Source organism: Panthera leo, chromosome D2 (genome assembly GCF_018350215.1).
Source record: "Panthera leo isolate Ple1 chromosome D2, P.leo_Ple1_pat1.1, whole genome shotgun sequence".
Classification (NCBI taxonomy): domain Eukaryota; kingdom Metazoa; phylum Chordata; class Mammalia; order Carnivora; family Felidae; genus Panthera; species Panthera leo.
The window spans coordinates 53,871,946-53,890,673 of record NC_056689.1 but is presented as its reverse complement, the minus strand read 5'-3'; the positions used below and the strand labels follow the sequence as shown (position 1 = coordinate 53,890,673).

The 18,728-nt window shown below is 38.2% G+C and overlaps 1 protein-coding gene across 2 annotated transcripts in view; it reads left to right on the top strand.

Moving 5' to 3' along the window:
- NOC3L (NOC3 like DNA replication regulator) overlaps positions 1–18,728 on the top strand; it is a 55,806-nt gene that overhangs the window by 13,115 nt on the left and 23,963 nt on the right. For both annotated transcript variants that reach the window (XM_042907509.1, XM_042907510.1), the window contains exons 9-19: positions 888–1,063; positions 1,453–1,581; positions 10,090–10,221; positions 11,690–11,770; positions 12,087–12,187; positions 14,964–15,036; positions 15,123–15,186; positions 15,323–15,394; positions 15,978–16,159; positions 16,662–16,790; positions 17,717–17,814. In XM_042907509.1, coding sequence (XP_042763443.1) covers positions 888–1,063; positions 1,453–1,581; positions 10,090–10,221; positions 11,690–11,770; positions 12,087–12,187; positions 14,964–15,036; positions 15,123–15,186; positions 15,323–15,394; positions 15,978–16,159; positions 16,662–16,790; positions 17,717–17,814 — 1,237 coding nt within the window. The remainder of the gene's footprint in view (positions 1–887; positions 1,064–1,452; positions 1,582–10,089; positions 10,222–11,689; positions 11,771–12,086; positions 12,188–14,963; positions 15,037–15,122; positions 15,187–15,322; positions 15,395–15,977; positions 16,160–16,661; positions 16,791–17,716; positions 17,815–18,728) is intronic.

The window sequence follows — 18,728 nt, the reverse complement described above, 5'->3', positions numbered from 1 at the left end:
TGCGTTGTATATATGTCTTTACCACATTTTGTTTATTCCTCCATTCATTATGAAGTCTCATCAGCTTTAAGTAAATAGAAGATACGGTTCTTAGGAATACGGCCTGTTTAAGGAAAACTCGTATATGTGAGAAGCAAGTTTAAAACAAAGGCACTATCATCCACACTGTCTTTCTTATCTCTGGTTGTATATGATGTAGAGGGAAGTGTTGAACCTACTCTAGAAAAACCAGCATATTTTTATTTTCAAGATGCTATGTTACAGTAGCAGGCAGAGTATGTATGTAGAAACTTCTAGAAAAGAGGTACTGTGAATCATTGGCTATTTTGAAGGAAAATTTAAATCTCTTCTGGCCCTCCTGGGTAAAGATATCACAGCATCAGCAAGAAGTCAGGAGAAACGATGTGTTGGATTCTCAGAATTTTTGGAACATGGAAGTGATTGGGGCTCAGAATCTGGAACTTGCTCATATTAATATGGCAATAAAATTGCCAGTTAATAGATGACTAGGATTTGAACCCAGGCTTCTTGACTTGTAGTCTAGTGTTTTGGGGGAAGTCCGGTAGAGCCCATCCCAAGGATTCTTTTAAGGCATTCAGTTCCCTGTCTTCCCCTACCCCCTTTATTCCTGAGGTCTTTTTTCCCTAATGATACATCTTTTAATATGTATGGAAAGCCAAGGTTCTTAACATTATGTTAGAGTCAGACCATGGGTGATGGCAGATAAATTTTAATGGTAACATTTTTACTCGTGTCTCAGACACAATTCATTTAAGAATTTGTCCAGTGTATTGAGTTGTTGTGTTATTGCATATTACTGTAAAAGAAAGCTAATTAGTTGAAGTTTAAATCAATGAGTGAAGTAACTACATTTATCTTTTGATTAGATTGGAAGCAAAGGAAACTGAAGAAAAGTAATGTAGTTTCCTTAAAGGCATACAAAGGACTGGCGGAAGTGGCTGTGAAGAGCCTGTGCGAGCTGTTGGTGGCACTGTCTCATTTCAACTTTCACAACAACATCATTGTACTGATTGTCCCTCTCATGAATGACGTGTCAAAATCGGTGGGTTGCTTTAAGTGATTGCTGTTGTCGGCTTTATGATTATTATTCTTTTTTCTCTTTCAGAATTCTTTTGGAGTTATGATTTATTGCTAACATAGGGTCACTTTGTTAAACACTGTGTCTAAAAATTCTTTGAACAGAAATATAGTGTGGTGGTTCTGAGCAGGAGGCTGGTCTGCCCTCTGGGGATCATTAGGCCGCGTCTGCTCACAGTTTGTCACAACTGCCTGCCGTGGCTACTGCTGGCATCTAGCAGGTCAGGGCTGGGGCACTTCTAAACACCCCACAATGCACAGGACAGCCCCCCACAGTGACGAATCGTCCGGCCTAAAGTGTCAGTGGTGCCAAAGTTGAGAAACGCTGGCTGAGTGTAACATTTTATTTTTCAGATATCTGAAATGTGTTGTGAGGCAGTAAAGAAACTGTTTAAACAAGATAAATTAGGCCAAGCTTCCCTTGGTGTAATTAAAGTGATTTCTGGTTTTGTGAAGGGCAGAAATTATGAAGTTAGACCAGAGGTAAGCCTTTCTTTTCTTTGCATTTTGTTTTTAAATTACAACAGTTAATGAAGAATTTTATTCTTTGTAGAAGTGTATAAAGTAGAAAACTCACCAGTTACTAGGTGTAACTACTCTTAACAATTTAGTATGTATTCTTCTAGATGTTTTTCTATATAGATATAAACATATCTACTTGTTTATATGTATTTTTGCCATCCATGGAAGAACATTCTCGATCCCAAGATTATAGATTCTGTCCGTCCAGAAGAGTGTTAATTTTTATATTTAAACATTTAATCCATCTGACATCTTTATGTGTGTGGATGGTATGATTGCAGATCTGATACGTATATACTTCTTGAAATGGATAACCAGTTATTCCAGTACCACTTCCCTTTTGCTGCTGATATAAATGCTGCGTTTATTTTACATTAAATCTCTACACAAAATTTTATTTCTCAACTTTCTGTTCTGTTGATTCAGTAAATCCCCTACATGTAACATACTGCTTTTAGTAACCGGAGCTTTATGTTTATCATATATAGTATACAGTTCATCTGTAGGATGGTACTGATCAAAACGGGCATTACTGATAAAAGGCACGGACCTTCTTTTTTTCCTCCAGAATATTTTAAATTACTTTTATGTATTATTTTAAATGGAATTTAGAATGAAGGTTGTTTTTTTTGTTTGTTTGGTTTTTTTTTTTTTTTTTTTTTGCTTCCTTTTCCTGAAATAGTCTACACAGAATCTGATTGGAACTGATTCAAAGTGTAGATTAGTTTGGGAGAATTAAAATAGTTAAAGAATCAGTTTTTTTTTTTTTCTATTTACGAATATGTATCTTGCCATTTATTTAAGGCTTCTTTCATGTCCTTAACTGAAATTTTATAGTTGTCTTCATTTGGGTCTTAGATATTTTTATTAACTTCATTTTTAGTCCTATAGTTTTGATTGTTAAACTGATGTTTTCTAGAACTGTTTTATTCCCTAATTTTAAGTCTTTCTTTGCTGTCTAATCCCTTTCATTTCTCAGAGCTGATAATTTTAGTTGGACAGCTAAAATAAATATTGGGCTTAAATAAATACTCAGAACTGTAGAGTGATCAGATACTAAGACTTGAACATGAAACTTGCCCATAGGGAAACACTTCCACTTTAGTGATGCTGTAATATAAACCACATCCTTTAATTTGTTGGGTGTTTGTTTTTGTTTTTTGTATTTTTTTGTATATATTTAGGTTGTATGATGTGATTTTTTTTTTTTTTAAGATTACACGACATGATTTAGTATACTATATGTTGTGAAATGATTACCACAGTCGAGTTAATTAACACATCTGTAGTCTCTTAATCTTTTTTTGTGAGGAGAATACTAAAGATTTACTCTTAGTAAATTTCAAATTATACAATCTTATTAACTATAATTACTGTGCTGTAAATTAGATCCTCAGGGCTTACTCATAACTGAAAGTTTGTATCCTTTGACATTTCCTCATTTCCCCCGTTTCCTGGCAACAGCTGTTTTTAGTACGCATTGGACTTTTTTTAGATTCCACATATAAGTAAGAGCATACAGTATTTGTTTTACCATGTCTGGCTTAATTCCCTTAGTGTGATGTCCTCTGGGTTCATCCCTGTGGTGACAACTGTCAGGATCCTTTTTAGTGGATGAGTAACGTTTTATTGTATGTATATGGCACAGTTTCTATATTCATTGATCTGTTAGTGGACATATAGGCTGTTTCCATATCTTTGCTGCATGTTGTGAGTAATGCTGCAGTGAACATGGGGGTGCAGATATCTCTTTGAGATACTGATTTCATTTCCTTTGGATATGTCCCCAGAAGTGGGATTGCTGGATCGTATGATAATTCTGTTTTAATTTTTTGAGGAGTTTCCATGCTGTTTTCCATGGCTGTACCAATTTGCTTCCTGTCAGTAGTATACCAGGGTTTCCTTTTCTTCATGTCCTAATACTTGTTTTCTCTTATCTTTTTTTTTTTTAAGTTTATTTAAGTAATCTCTACACCTAATGTGGGGCTCAAACTTGACCCCGAGATCCAGAGGTGCATGTTCCTCTGAATGAGCCAGCCAGGTGCCCCTATTAGCTTTTTTTTTTTTAGGCTTGAATGACATTTTATTTAAATCATTTTATTATTATTTTTTTTTTTTATTTTTTATTTTTTAATATATGAAATTTACTGTCAAATTGGTTTCCATACAACACCCAGTGCTCATCCCAAAAGGTGCCCTCCTCAATACCCATCACCCACCCTGCCCTCCCTCCCACCCTGCCCTCCCTCCCACCCCCCATCAACCCTCAGTTTGTTCTCAGTTTTTAACAGTCTCTAATGCTTTGGCTCTCTCCCACTCTAACCTCTTTTTTTTTTTTTTTTTTCCTTCCCCTCCCCCATGGGTTTCTGTTATGTTTCTCAGGATCCACATAAGAGTGAAACCATATGGTATCTGTCTTTCTCTGTATGGCTTATTTCACTTAGCATCACACTCTCCAGTTCCATCCATGTTGCTACAAAAGGCCATATTTCATTTTTTCTCATTGCCATGTAGTATTCCATTGTGTATATAAACCACAATTTCTTTATCCATTCATCAGTTGATGGACATTTAGGCTCTTTCCATAATTTGGCTATTGTTGAGAGTGCCGCTATAAACATTGGGGTACAGGTGCCCCTATGCATCAGTACTCCTGTATCCCTTGGATATATTCCTAGCAGTGCTATTGCTGGGTCATAGGGTAGGTCTATTTTTAATTTTCTGAGGAACCTCCACACTGCTTTCCAGAGCGGCTGCACCAATTTGCATTCCCACCAACAGTGCAAGAGGGTTCCTGTTTCTCCACATCCTCTCCAGCATCTATAGTCTCCTGATTTCTTCATTTTGGCCACTCTGACTGGCGTGAGGTGGTATCTGAGTGTGGTTTTGATTTGTATTTCCCTGATAAGGAGCGACGTTGAACATCTTTTCATGTGCCTGTTGGCCATCCGGATGTCTTCTTTAGAGAAGTGTCTATTCATGTTTTCTGCCCATTTCTTCACTGGGTTATTTGTTTTTCGGGTGTGGAGTTTGATGAGCTCTTTATAGATTTTGGATACTAGCCCTTTGTCCGATGTGTCATTTGCAAATATCTTTTCCCATTCCGTTGGTTGCCTTTTAGTTTTGTTGGTTGTTTCCTTTGCTGTGCAGAAGCTTTTTATCTTCATAAGGTCCCAGTAATTCACTTTTGCTTTTAATTCCCTTGCCTTTGGGGATGTGCCGAGTAAGAGATTGCTACGGCTGAGGTCAGAGAGGTCTTTTCCTGCTTTCTCCTCTAAGGTTTTGATGGTTTCCTGTCTCACATTCAGGTCCTTTATCCATTTTGAGTTTATTTTTGTGAATGGTGTGAGAAAGTGGTCTAGTTTCAACCTTCTGCATGTTGCTGTCCAGTTCTCCCAGCACCATTTGTTAAAGAGACTGTCTTTTTTCCATTGGATGTTCTTTCCTGCTTTGTCAAAGATGAGTTGGCCATACGTTTGTGGGTCTAGTTCTGGGGTTTCTATTCTATTCCATTGGTCTATGTGTCTGTTTTTATGCCAATACCATGCTGTCTTGATGATGACAGCTTTGTAGTAGAGGCTAAAGTCTGGGATTGTGATGCCTCCTGCTTTGGTCTTCTTCTTCAAAATTACTTTGGCTATTCGGGGCCTTTTGTGGTTCCATATGAATTTTAGGATTGCTTGTTCTAGTTTCGAGAAGAATGCTGGTGCAATTTTGATTGGGATTGCATTGAATGTGTAGATAGCTTTGGGTAGTATTGACATTTTGACAATATTTATTCTTCCAATCCATGAGCAGGGAATGTCTTTCCATTTCTTTATATCTTCTTCAATTACCTGCATAAGCTTTCTATAGTTTTCAGCATACAGATCTTTTACATCTTTGGTTAGATTTATTCCTAGGTATTTTATGCTTCTTGGTGCAATTGTGAATGGGATCAGTTTCTTCATTTGTCTTTCTGTTGCTTCATTGTTAGTGTATAAGAATGCAACTGATTTCTGCACATTGATTTTGTATCCTGCAACTTTGCTGAATTCATGTATCAGTTCTAGCAGACTTTTGGTGGAGTCTATCGGATTTTCCATGTATAATATCATGTCATCTGCAAAAAGCGAAAGCTTGACTTCATCTTTGCCAATTTTGATGCCTTTGATTTCCTTTTGTTGTCTGATTGCTGATGCTAGAACTTCCAGCACTATATTAAACAGCAGCGGTGACAGTGGGCATCCCTGTCGTGTTCCTGATCTCAGGGAAAAAGCTCTCAGTTTTTCCCCGTTGAGGATGATGTTAGCTGTGGGCTTTTCATAAATGGCCTTTATGATCTTTAAGTATGTTCCTTCTATCCCGACTTTCTCAAGGGTTTTTATTAAGAAAGGGTGCTGGATTTTGTCAAAGGCCTTTTCTGCATCGATTGACAGGATCATATGGTTCTTCTCTTTTTTTTTGTTAATGTGATGTATCACGTTGATCGATTTGCGAATGTTGAACCAGCCCTGCATCCCAGGAATGAATCCCACTTGATCATGGTGAATAATTCTTTTTATATGCTGTTGAATTCGATTTGCAAGTATCTTATTAAGAATTTTTGCATCCATATTCATCAGGGATATTGGCCTGTAGTTCTCTTTTTTTACTGGGTCTCTGTCTGGTTTAGGAATCAAAGTAATACTGGCTTCATAGAATGAGTCTGGAAGTTTTCCTTCCCTTTCTATTTGTTGGAATAGCTTGAGAAGGATAGGTATTATCTCTGCTTTAAATGTCTGGTAGAACTCCCCTGGGAAGCCATCTGGTCCTGGACTCTTATTTGTTGGGAGATTTTTGATAACCGATTCAATTTCTTCGCTGGTTATGGGTCTGTTCAAGCTTTCTATTTCCTCCTGATTGAGTTTTGGAAGAGTGTGGGTGTTTAGAAATTTGTCCATTTCTTCCAGGTTGTCCAATTTGCTGGCATATAATTTTTCATAGTATTCCCTGATAATTGTTTGTATCTCTGAGGGATTGGTTGTAATCATTCCATTTTCATTCATGATTTTATCTATTTGGGTCATCTCCCTTTTCTTTTTGAGAAGCCTGGCTAGAGGTTTGTCAATTTTGTTTATTTTTTCAAAAAACCAACTCTTGGTTTCGTTGATCTGCTCTACAGTTTTTTTAGATTCTATATTGTTTATTTCTGCTCTGATCTTTATTATTTCTCTTCTTCTGCTGGGTTTAGGCTGCCTTTGCTGTTCTGCTTCTATTTCCTTTAGGTGTGCTGTTAGATTTTGTATTTGGGATTTTTCTTGTTTCTTGAGATAGGCCTGGATTGCAATGTATTTTCCTCTCAGGACTGCCTTCGCTGCATCCCAGAGCGTTTGGATTGTTGTATTTTCATTTTCGTTTGTTTCCATATATGTTTTAATTTCTTCTCTAATTGCCTGGTTGACCCACTCATTCGTTAGTAGGGTGTTCTTTAACCTCCATGCTTTTGGAAGTTTTCCAGACTTTTTCCTGTGGTTGATTTCAAGCTTCATAGCATTGTGGTCTGAAAGTATGCATGGTATAATTTCAATTCTTGTAAACTTATGAAGGGCTGTTTTGTGACCCAGTATATGATCTATCTTGGAGAATGTTCCATGTGCACTCGAGAAGAAAGTATATTCTGTTGCTTTGGGATGCAGAGTTCTAAATATATCTGTCAAGTCCATCTGATCCAATGTATCATTCAGGGCCCTTGTTTCTTTATTGACTGTGTGCCTAGATGATCTATCCAATTCTGTAAGTGGGGTGTTAAAGTCCCCTGCAATGACCACATTCTTATCAATAAGGTTGCTTATGTTTATGAGTAATTGTTTTATATATCTGGGGGCTCGGGTATTTGGCGCATAGACATTTATAATAGTTAGCTCTTCCTGGTGGATAGACCCTGTGATTATTATATAATGCCCTTCTTCATCTCTTGTTACAGCCTTTAATTTAAAGTCTAGTTTGTCTGATATAAGTATGGCTACTCCAGCTTTCTTTTGGCTTCCAGGAGCATGATAAATAGTTCTCCATCCCCTCACTCTCAATCTAAAGGTGTCCTCAGATCTAAAATGAGTCTCTTGTAGACCCCTATTAGCTTTTTGATAATAGCCATTGTAACTGGTGTGAGGTGATATTTCATTGTGGTTTTGGATTGCAATGATTAGTGCTGTTGACCACCTTTTCATATGTCTGCTGGGCATTTGTTGTATGTCTTCTTTTTTTTTTTTTTTTTTTTAATTTTTATTTTTTTTATTTATTTTTGGGACAGAGAGAGACAGAGCATGAACGGGGGAGGGGCAGAGAGAGAGGGAGACACAGAATCGGAAACAGGCTCCAGGCTCCGAGCCATCAGCCCAGAGCCTGACGCGGGGCTCGAACTCACAGACTGCGAGATCGTGACCTGGCTGAAGTCGGACGCTTAACCGACTGCGCCACCCAGGCGCCCCTGTTGTATGTCTTCTTTGGAAACTGGTCTTTTGCCTATTGTTTAACTCGGGTATTTGTTTTTTGCTGTTGAGTTGTAGGAGTTTCTTGTATATTTTGGATATTAACTCCTTGTTAGATATGTGGCTTACAGATATTTTCCCCCATTCAGTAGGTTGCCTTTTCATTTTGTTGATGGTTTCTTTTGCCTGCAGGAAATGTTTTGTTTAATGTAGTCCCACTTGTTTATTTTTGCTTTTCTTGCCTGTGCTTTTTGGTCTCTTATCCAAAAAACTCATTGCTGGGACCAATGCCAAGGAGCTTTTCCCTTATGTTTTTTTCTGGGAGTCTTATGGTTTCAGGCCTTATTTTTAAGTCTTTACTCCATTTCAAGTTAATTTTTGTGAGTGGTGTAAGACAGGGCTCCAGTTTCATTCTTTTGCATGTGGATGTCCAGTTTTCTCAACACTGTTTATTGAATAGACTGTCCTTTCTTCGTTGTGTATTCTTGGTGCCCATCTTTTAAAGTTGATCATCTTTAGGGGTGCCTGGGTGGCCCATTTGGTTAAGCGTCCAACTTTGGCTCAGGTCATGATCTCACGGTTTGTGAGTTTGAGCCCTGCGTCGGGCTCTGTGCTGACAGCTCAGAGCCTGGAGCCTGCTTCGGATTCTGTGTCTCCCTCTCTCTCTGCCCCTCCCCCACTCGCACTCTGTCTATCTCAAAAATAAAAACATTAAAAAAATTTTTAACAGAAGTTGACCATCTTTAATGTGGAGTTACTTTATTTTTTATTTGTGAGCAGGTAGAATACCTACAGAATACTCCAACTGATCTTTCTGGTACCTGGGATGACTTCATGTTCACTGTTTATCCTTTTCTTTCTTGCTTCCATTCTATGCTGAAAACTGAAATACTTTGCTTTCTTACAAATGTACATATTGGAACATTGGAATAAAACCTATAGTTCTCAAGTGTTTTTTCCAGGAATGCTGCTGTGACTGCAGGAAGTCAGGAGAGTGTTTTCTTCCAGAGAAAATTAGGATTTTGAACCCCTTTTGTCTTTGTGTTTGGATGGTTGCTGTAGTACACAAAACACCAATTACCAAATTTCTGGATTTTTTGAATGGCTTAAGGTAGTAGTTTGCGGTCCCTAGATGAGCATCAGCTGGGAATTAGAAATACAAATTCTAAGGCCCCACTCCAGACTTAGTGAATCAGAAACTCGGAATGGGGGTGCCTGGGTGGCTCAGTCGGTTAAGCGTCCGACTTCGGCTCAGGTCATGATCTCACGGTCCGTGAGTTCGAGCCCCGCGTCGGGCTCTGTGCTGACAGCTCAGAGCCTGGAGCCTGTTTCAGATTCTGTGTCTCCCTCTCTCTCTGCCTCTCCCCTGTTCATGCTCTGTCTCGCTCTGTCTCAAAAATAAATAAACTTTAAAAAAAAAAAAAAAGAAACTCAGAATGGAGCCCAGCTGTTTGCGTTTTAAGTCTTCCAGATGATTCTTATGTTTGCTGAATTTGGAGACCCATTGGCTTAAAGGAAAATAACTAGTCTTAAAATTAATAACATTGGTCTACATGTTTTTTGTTCTGTGTTTTAATGGGGGGCAGGAAGCTGAAGATTAGAACTGTTCACTACTAAATGGAGGCTGGTTTGGCAAATTAAAGTTGGTTTAGAAATATGTAATTTATATCCTTTCCTCCCATACTGGCCCATACCTTTTTCTGGCCTATCTACTGGTTGTACTCCTATCGACCGATCCTAGGTGATGTGTTCTCTCTTCCTTATACTTCTTACACTGAATACTAATTAATGTTATGTGTATTTAGCCAAATACTGCGTCCTTTTAAAGACACAAATTGCCAAATATGTTTAGCAATAACATGATAGTATTTTGTATGAAATGTGATAGAAGATGTATCAGAGTTTTTTTGTTTGTTTGTTTGCACAAAGGAAGGAATTAACATTGTTAAATGCTTTTCTGTATAAAGGTTTTGAGGGCGATATGAATATTAAGCTGTATATTGTGTTTTCTTCATATTAGATGTTAAAAACATTCTTGTGCTTAAGAATCAAGGAAGTAGAAGTGAAAAAAGATACAGAGGACATTAATAAACCAAAAAAGTTCATGACTTTCAAGGAAAAGAGAAAAACTCTTTCAAGAATGCAGAGAAAGGTTTGCTTGATTTCCTTTTTTGTTTGATTTGAGATTAAAATCATAATGTAGGCACAGGAAGAGATCATAGTTAAATATAGATGTGTTAAAACCTAATGTTTAGAGAATTTTATTTTTTCTACTTCTTGTAAAGAAATGTCTTATTGAATTAACTAAACTAACAGTTCACTGGCAAAAAGAGCAATAGCTGAAAAAATTTCCTTGCCGTGCTGGCTTTTATTTTTTTGCTCTTTAGATGGTCTTAGATTCATTGTGATACACAGATCCCTTCCTTGGCAGAAAGGTGACATTCATGTAAAGTTGGCAACAGAGTGGATTTTTGTTAATTGAACCACGTTTCTTTATTGGCTTGTATTTGAAACCTAGGTTGAAATTCCAGCCCCTTGTTTATTTAGTATGAGACCTTGGTAACTTCTTTTTTTATTATTATTATTTTGACAAATGGAGCTAGTAATAGCACCTACCTCGTGGGTCACTCTGCACTTTAATAAGATAATGTATGTAAAGCACTTAGCAAGTGCGTGACGCTGGGCATACTTTATAAACTTTAATTACCACCACCACCATTGTTATCATTGTTGTTTCTCAGAACATTTCTAAATAGTTTATTAGGGTTATCAAATTGCTTATAAAAACAAAACATTTTCAGGGATATCTGTCTTTGAATGTGTCTAATAAATTGTGAAAATAGGACAGAAGTACAAAAATAGACTTAATCATTGTAAACAAATGAAGGTAAATATTTTAATTGTTTGTACCATACTATTCTAATATAACTCGGAATCCGTGTTAGGAATAGCATGTATGTAGCTGTGGTGGGGAAACAAAAGATCCACTAAGAACATGGCAGTTAACTCTGCATGCAGGAAGGAAACTCTTCTCAGTCGGTCCCCCTGCGTCTCACACAGCTTAGCAACCATTGTTTGCTGCTCTTACAGCATAAGGAAGTGGAAAAAACTAATATTTTGTTGAATTTCTATATAGTATCTGGTTTTATGCATTGTATGTCAGTGTGTCTAGGGGTATTGCTAATGACTTGTTTCCATGTTACAGATGATTTAACAGTAAGAATTATTTCTGGGCTCCGTGTGTTCTTCCCTTTTTTTCCTCTTTTGAAAAAATGTAAATCGTGGAAAACTACAGAGAGTAGCATATCCCATGTGTCTACCATTCACAATGAGCAAACGTAGTAGACTTACTTCACTTTTGTTCTTGAAAAGAAACCATAGTGATAGAGTTAGCATCCCCTTTGCTCCTCTCCCCAGTCTTGTTCTGCCTTCCTCTCAGGAGGCAGCCACTGTCCTGAGTTTGGTTTGTGTATGCTTCTTCTCCAGGTCTGTGTAATTGTACTTTTATCTGTGTTCTAGGGTATGTCTTTCAGAATATTTACATATATATGCCTCTCTGAAGCTTGCTTTTTCACTCAGCGCTATATACTCTTACTTATTCTTTCCCTGTTTCTTTCCAGTGGAAGAAAGCAGAAGAGAAATTGGAGAGAGAGCTTCTAGAAGCAGAAGCTTCAGAGAGCACTGAGAAAAAACTTAAACTGGTAGGCAGTTTCACATTCTCTCATGCTTGTAAAATGTTTTGTTAAAGGGTTTTAACTGGAGATTATTGTTTCAATTTGTGGCAGTATAATCTTGGTTTATTTCATGAGGCTTCCGTATGCAAGAAACTGGCATGATCATTGCTGGTCTTAGGAGATCTCAGGGTGTGTACCTTCATTCTGTTTTGAAGCTCCTAAGATTGGATTGTGGAGAGGGTTAGGAAGGGACAAAAAAGGTTGAACTTTGAAAGTCATCTTTCTGGTAACTCAGGAGAAAATATACAACGTTATACTAAAGTCATTTTCTTTCTTCTGCCAGCACACAGAGACTTTGAATATTGTGTTTGTAACCTACTTCAGAATATTGAAGAAGGCCCAGAGGTCACCTCTCCTGCCAGCAGTTCTAGAAGGTCTTGCCAAGTAAGGGCTGTGTAGGTTGAAACCTTTTAGATTCTTTCTAAACCAAAAAAAGCATGAACCTTAAACAAGGTTCACTAAGGATGACCCCATGACCTTCTCCATTCTCTCGTTCTTTGTCACCAGCCTTTCCTTGAAACTGTTCCTAACATTTTTTAGTTTTCTCATCTCAAACCTTTTATTTTTTGAATCTCCTTCAGTAATTCCTTCCTTCTGCTTATTAAGTTCTGGGGGTCCCAGAAGTTTATCTCACAGTTCTTTTGTTCCTTTCGCACTGTGGTCAGTTATCCACTGTCAGAGTTTTGAGTGGTCCGTGCAGGCAACTTTTAAGTCTGTTCTAACCCTGCTTGCACCTCATTTCTCGAGTCCTGTCTACTCTTCCTGCAGAGAGAGAGCTTTTGGTATATTCTAGTGAACCTGTTGGGGGATATGAGCTAGAATAATGGTCGTTGTGATGGATTTCCAGTTATTTGAGGTAGTATCCTATAGAACAGTGCAATAGAAATATAATGTGAACTAGGTATGTAATTTAAAGTGTTCAGTTAGCCACATTAAAAAAGTAAAAAGGAATTGGTGAAATTAATTTTGGTATATTTTATTGAATCAATTTATCTAAAATATTTTGACATATATTCAGTATTATTAAGGAGTTATTTAATATTCTTTTTTCTTCCATAAAATCTTCAAAAACTGATGTGTATTTTACACTTACAGCATATCTCAATTTGGACTAGCCCCATTTTAAGTGCCTAATAGCTACATGTGGCTAGTGGCTGTCATTGGACAGCACAGCTTCAGAAATAGGACTGATGGTTGGAAAATAGAGAAGAAGCAAGTTCTGTTTAGTATAAGACATTACTTTCTTTCTTTCTTTTTTTTTTTTTTTTTTACTGTTTGTTTATTTTTGAGAGACAGACAGACACACACAGAGTGTGAGCGGGGGAGAGGCAGAGAAAGGGAGACACAGAATATGAAGCAGACTCCAGGTTCCAAGCTGTCAGCACAGAGCCTGATGTGGGGCTTGAACCCACAAACTGCAGGATCGGACTGACTGAGCCACCCAGGCACCCCCATAAAGACATTACTTTCTAATGACTGGAGCTATTTGACAGTGGGATTATAAAATTGGGCCTTGTTATTAAAGGATTCAAAGAGAGGGCCTGCTGTTTGTTTTTCAGTGACCAATTGCTTTATTTAAAAAAGTTTTTAGTTATACTTACGTTAAAAATTCAAGTGATGCAGGGGCACCTGGGTGGCTCAGTCAGTTAAGCATCTGACTTTGGTTCAGGTCATGATCTCATGGTTTGTGAGTTCAAGCCTCGCATCGGGGTCTGTGCTGACAGCTCGGAGCCTGGAGCCTGCTTCGGAATCTGCGTCTTCCTCTCTCTGCCCCTTCCCCGCTCACACTCTGTGTGTCTCTCTCCTCAAAAATAAATAAACACTTAAAATTTTTTTAAAAAATTCAAATGATACAGAAGGATTTAAAATTAAAAATACAGGGTCACCTGGGTGGCTCATTCGGTTGAAGGTCTGACTTTGGGTCGGGTCATATCTCATGGTTTGTGAGTTTGAGCCCTGCATCAGGCTTTATGCTGGCAGTGCGGAGCCCGCTTGGGATTCTTGGCTCTCTCTCCTCTCTCTGCCCCTCCCTCTCTCATGCTTTCTCTCTCTCAAGTTAATAAACTTTAAAAAAAATTACAAGTTCCCTATATCCCTGTATATATTTTCCCTATATATATATATTCCTATATATATATCCCTATATGTGTGTGTGTGTGTATGTGTGTGTGTGTTGGTCTGTTTTCTGTCACACAGATGGAATCATACTATATGTAATGTTTCATAACTTTTCTTTTTTGATAAAATGGTTACTCTGGGTATGTGTCCATGTTGGCATGACTATATCGAACTTTTTTTTTCTTTACATTTATAATACTTCATCTTATGAATCAATAATACGTTTATTTGACCAGTCCCCTATGCTGCATTGGAAATACCTTCATGCCCTCGTGTGCATATATTGCCAGGTCAAAGGGTCTGCTCATTTTAAATTTTGATAAATATTGCCCAGTTGCTTCCCAAAAAGATTGTACTAGCACAGAGGGAATGTATCACTTCTAAGATTTATATAATGTCAAAGGCTCTTGCACTAATACTGAAGAGATATCTTGACTTTTAAGTACTTTAGTGCCTAGTATTTTATAGTGTACAGAGTGCTCTCACATTTAGTAGATCAGATGATTCTTCCTCTATTATTCTATTGAGTGATTTCAGTTATTTCTAGAAATAGAGTTCCAGGACTGTAAGTGACTTACCTAGGATTGAATAGGTAATTAATTGCAGAACCTCAACTAGATACTAGACCCAGTATTCTCTCATTTTGTTTTTTGAAGTTTTCGTAGGATCCATATTCCTATAAATAACAGATTTCTTTCCCTTTTCCCGCTCCCCATTTTCCTAGAACCTGATGCTCCTGGCCCTTTTATGAGTTAGAACAGCATGGAGTACTTTCCTTGGGTAGTTGTTTGTTCTTGTTTCATAGGGCATAAGTATTTCTGAAATATTTTCAGTTTGTTTAGTGCCTCATCTATTTTATGCTGGGTGTTGTCAAAAAGACCAATTTGAGTTAATGAAAAACATCAATAATCACCACCGTCTCCATTGTGACTAACGTTGAAATAAGGAATATTAAAAATATGGTTTTAAAGTCAAATTTAATTTCTGGCTGTTTTATTTCTCTTTTTAGGTCACCCATTAACTAAACTCTGTTTGATTCTAGGTTTGCTCACCTTATAAATGTCGAGTTTTTTGATGATTTATTAGTAGTACTGCATACTCTCATCGAATCTGGTGTAAGTAACTCTGTTAATGAATTACTTTTTAAGATATAAATGGTAATTATTATTCTTAATGTCCCCTTTCTCCCTTTTTTTCCAAGGACCTGAGCTATCAAGAAAGCCTTCATTGTGTCCAGACTGCTTTTCATATTCTTTCTGGTCAAGGTAAGATAATTTTCTTTACTTTGGGAGGCTGCAACATACCTAGTTGTTGTTTGTTATAATTTCAAAGGTGACATTCTGAATATTAATCCTTTGGAGGCTATAAAATACCTAATTGTTGCTTGCTGTAATTTCAAAGGTGACGTTCTGAATATTGATCCAATGAAATTCTATACACATCTATATAAAACACTGTTCAAGTTACATGCAGGTATGTACATTTATATATTGTGTGGTTTTTTTCTTAATCTTTTTTTTTTTTAAGTTTATTTATTTATTTATTTTGAAAGAGAGAGCAGAGGAGGGGCAGAGAGAGAGGGAGAGAGAGAATCCCAAGCAGGCTCTGCGTGGTCAGCACAGAGCCCGACGTGGGGCTGGAACTCATGAACTGCGAGATCATGACTTGAGCCGAAATCCAGAGCCAGACACTTAACTGACTGAGCCACCCAGATGTCCCTATATATTGTGTTTTTAATAAATACTTACCTTTTAAGAATATATTGTGACTGGTATTATAGTCCATGAAAAATGAAAAATCAAAATTGGCATATAAAATGGTGGCCTGCTGGTGTCACACATCTGTGTTTAACCTTATGTAGATGTTGGAGAGAGCGTCTGGAATTGAGATGGTACAACCAGCGCATTTCCTGAGCAGTCTGGTCCTACTTCGTTAGTTAGGGAAATGATTTGGGACAGGTGATGACAGTTCATCTTGGGTTTTTCTGGAGTGCAGTGAAGTTTTGCAATGAAAAAGCCAACGGGAACAGGCCTGACGGGTGTATCTGCTGTCGTAGGTGCTACCAACGAAGGCGTCGAGATTGTACTCCAGTGCCTTGACATCATGCTAACTAAGCGCAGAAAGCAGGTTTCTCAGCAGAGAGCCCTTGCCTTCATCAAGCGTCTTTGTACACTTGCTCTTCATGTTCTTCCAAATGCAAGCATTGGCATTTTAGCAACTAACAGAATATTGATGCATGTAAGTAGCCATGCAAACAAATGAGTAGAGCTAAGCTTTGCTACGTGCAACAACAGTGCTGTCTTTTTTGCATCTTTCTCCCCATTTACATTACTACCGTACTACTGTAATAACAGCAAAATGGCAAAATCCAGCGAGAAAAGAAGTACATAACATTACGAAAGGAAAGCATTCTCACCCCTGTTGACACTCTTCAGAGATAACTTATTTTTACCATTTGGTGGGTCCTTCCAGCAGACACTTTCATTCATATATAAACACACCACATGCATACAGACAGCTTTTTTATAGTGTACATTATTGTTCTGCGTGTTTTCTTTAAACACTGTTGATGGACACATTTTTGTGTCCGTACAAATGTAGCTGTAAAGTACATGTTCTTATAGCTCTTCAATAAGCATAAAATCAAAATAAATTTCAATAGAGAGAAAAGTACAGAACCCCAATAACATTCTTTACTAAGACTAATTTAATTAGTTCTTTTTATGTGACATTTTTGCAGACTTTCCCAAAAACAGATTTGTTGCTTGACAATGAATCTCAGGGAAGTGGGGTTTTCCTTCCTGAACTGGATGAACCTGAGTACTGTAACGCCCAGAACACGGCTCTTTGGGAATTGCATGCACTGCGGGTAAGAATGGCCTTTTTTCATGTGATCAGTGTTTTTCAGTGTTTCCCCAAGTAGTTACTATTGCCAGAGTCCTCTGTATATTTTGTTCTGGCATGGCCTTTTGTAGAATTTCTGTTTTTTAATTTTTTTTAATGTTTTTAATGTTTCTTTATTTTTGAGAGAGAGAGAGCACGCACGCGAGAGAGTGCGCAAGCAGGGGATGAGCAGAGAGAGAGAGGGAGACACAGAATCTGAAGCAGGCTCCAGGCTCTGAGTTGTCAGCATAGAGCCTGATGAGGGGCTCGAACTCACGGACCACGAGATCATGACCTAGCTGAAGTCGGCCACTTAACCGACTGAGCCACCCAGGCGCCCCTAGGATTCCTGTTTTAATAGTCTACATTTCACTTTGCTCTTACTATTCTTTAAGATGTTGAGGTACATTTTCTAAGGAAGCAGAAAATGACAGTTTGGGGGTGTGGTTTAGAAAGTTAACTGCAGTCTTTCCCCAACACTATTCAGAACGGAAGGTCTATATTGGGTCTGACCTGAGGAGACTCTGACATCACCCCAGTTTCAAGAGGGCCGCACTGTGTTGTGATCTCATGGTGCAGATGCATAGGAGGAGGCTTGGAGCAAAATGTTTCAGGAAACCTGTTGTAAACGAACTTTTTTCACTCTAGAAGAGAAATTGCTTTTTGATTTTTTGTTTTCATACTGTAAAAGCAAGACTAAGGTATGTCAGTGGTAACTTGGTCATCAAACAGATTTATGTTGTCCTCTGAGCAAAGAGAATATTTTTTCTGTTGGGATGTGCTTATTGTGAATTATATATATATATATGACTTAAAAAATAGTGTTTATTAAGGAAAATCTTCACTGCAGCTAGTGCTGTAATTTATATAAGGTACTGACCTGTGCAAAACGTGGTCGTTCTTGCCCTTCAGAGACATTACCATCCCATTGTGCAGAGATTTGCAGCTCACCTGATCGCCGGAGCACCTTCTGAAGGCTCGGAAGCGCTCAAACCAGAGTTGAGCCGGAGGTATTTAGTAGTCAGCACTGCCTTTTTATCAGACTACACATTGCAGTCGAGTGCTCTTTCTTATGAGAAGTCTGCTCTATAAAGTAATAGATTTTCAAATACAAAGTGCCAGTTGATCGGGATTTGGTCTCACTTCATATTTCTGAGTCGTTCCAAGGAGAAAACATGTTGCCTGTGGGTTTTGTTAGCGTGTTTTTGTTAGTTCGTTTTTGGTAATCAGTTAACATTTTTTTTGGTTCTAAAAAGTTTCACATGGGGCGCCTGGCTGGCTCAGTTGGTTGAGCGTCTGACTCTTGACTTCAGCTCAGGTCATGATCCCAGGGTCATGGGGTCGGGCTCCGCACTGAGCATGGAGCCTGCTTAAGATTCTCATTCTCCGTCTGCCCCTCTCCCCACTCATGCTCTCTCTCTCTTAAAAAAAAGAAGTTTCGCACATCCAGATAAGTAGAATAGTGAAAATACACGCGCCTGACGCACATTATAGGTAATGCCATACTTGCTCTATGAGAAGATCCACGAGTCCAACCACAGAGAGATTCCTTTTCTTTCTGCCCACTCCTGGCTGGTCCTGCTAGGGCCAGAAAGGGAGAAATGAGAGAAAAGAAGTGCTTTGTGACACTGGCACTCAAGCGGGGCGGCAGTTTCTCTCTTGCACCTCACGGTCATCTCTGTGTAGTGTGTCGTGACCTGCCGCCACTCCCAGCATTCGTCGTGCGCTCCAGATGGGGAATAGGGTCCTGCCGGGAGAAGTTGCTTTTCCAGCTTCTTACTCTGAAAAATTTCGGAAGTACAGAAAAGTGGAAAAAAATATTACCTCTTTCCCTACAAAATTAGGCAATACTTGAATTATAAGAAAATAAGACATAAAAGATGCCTTTGTAATATACCCACCACTCAGAATTAATATTTTGCTA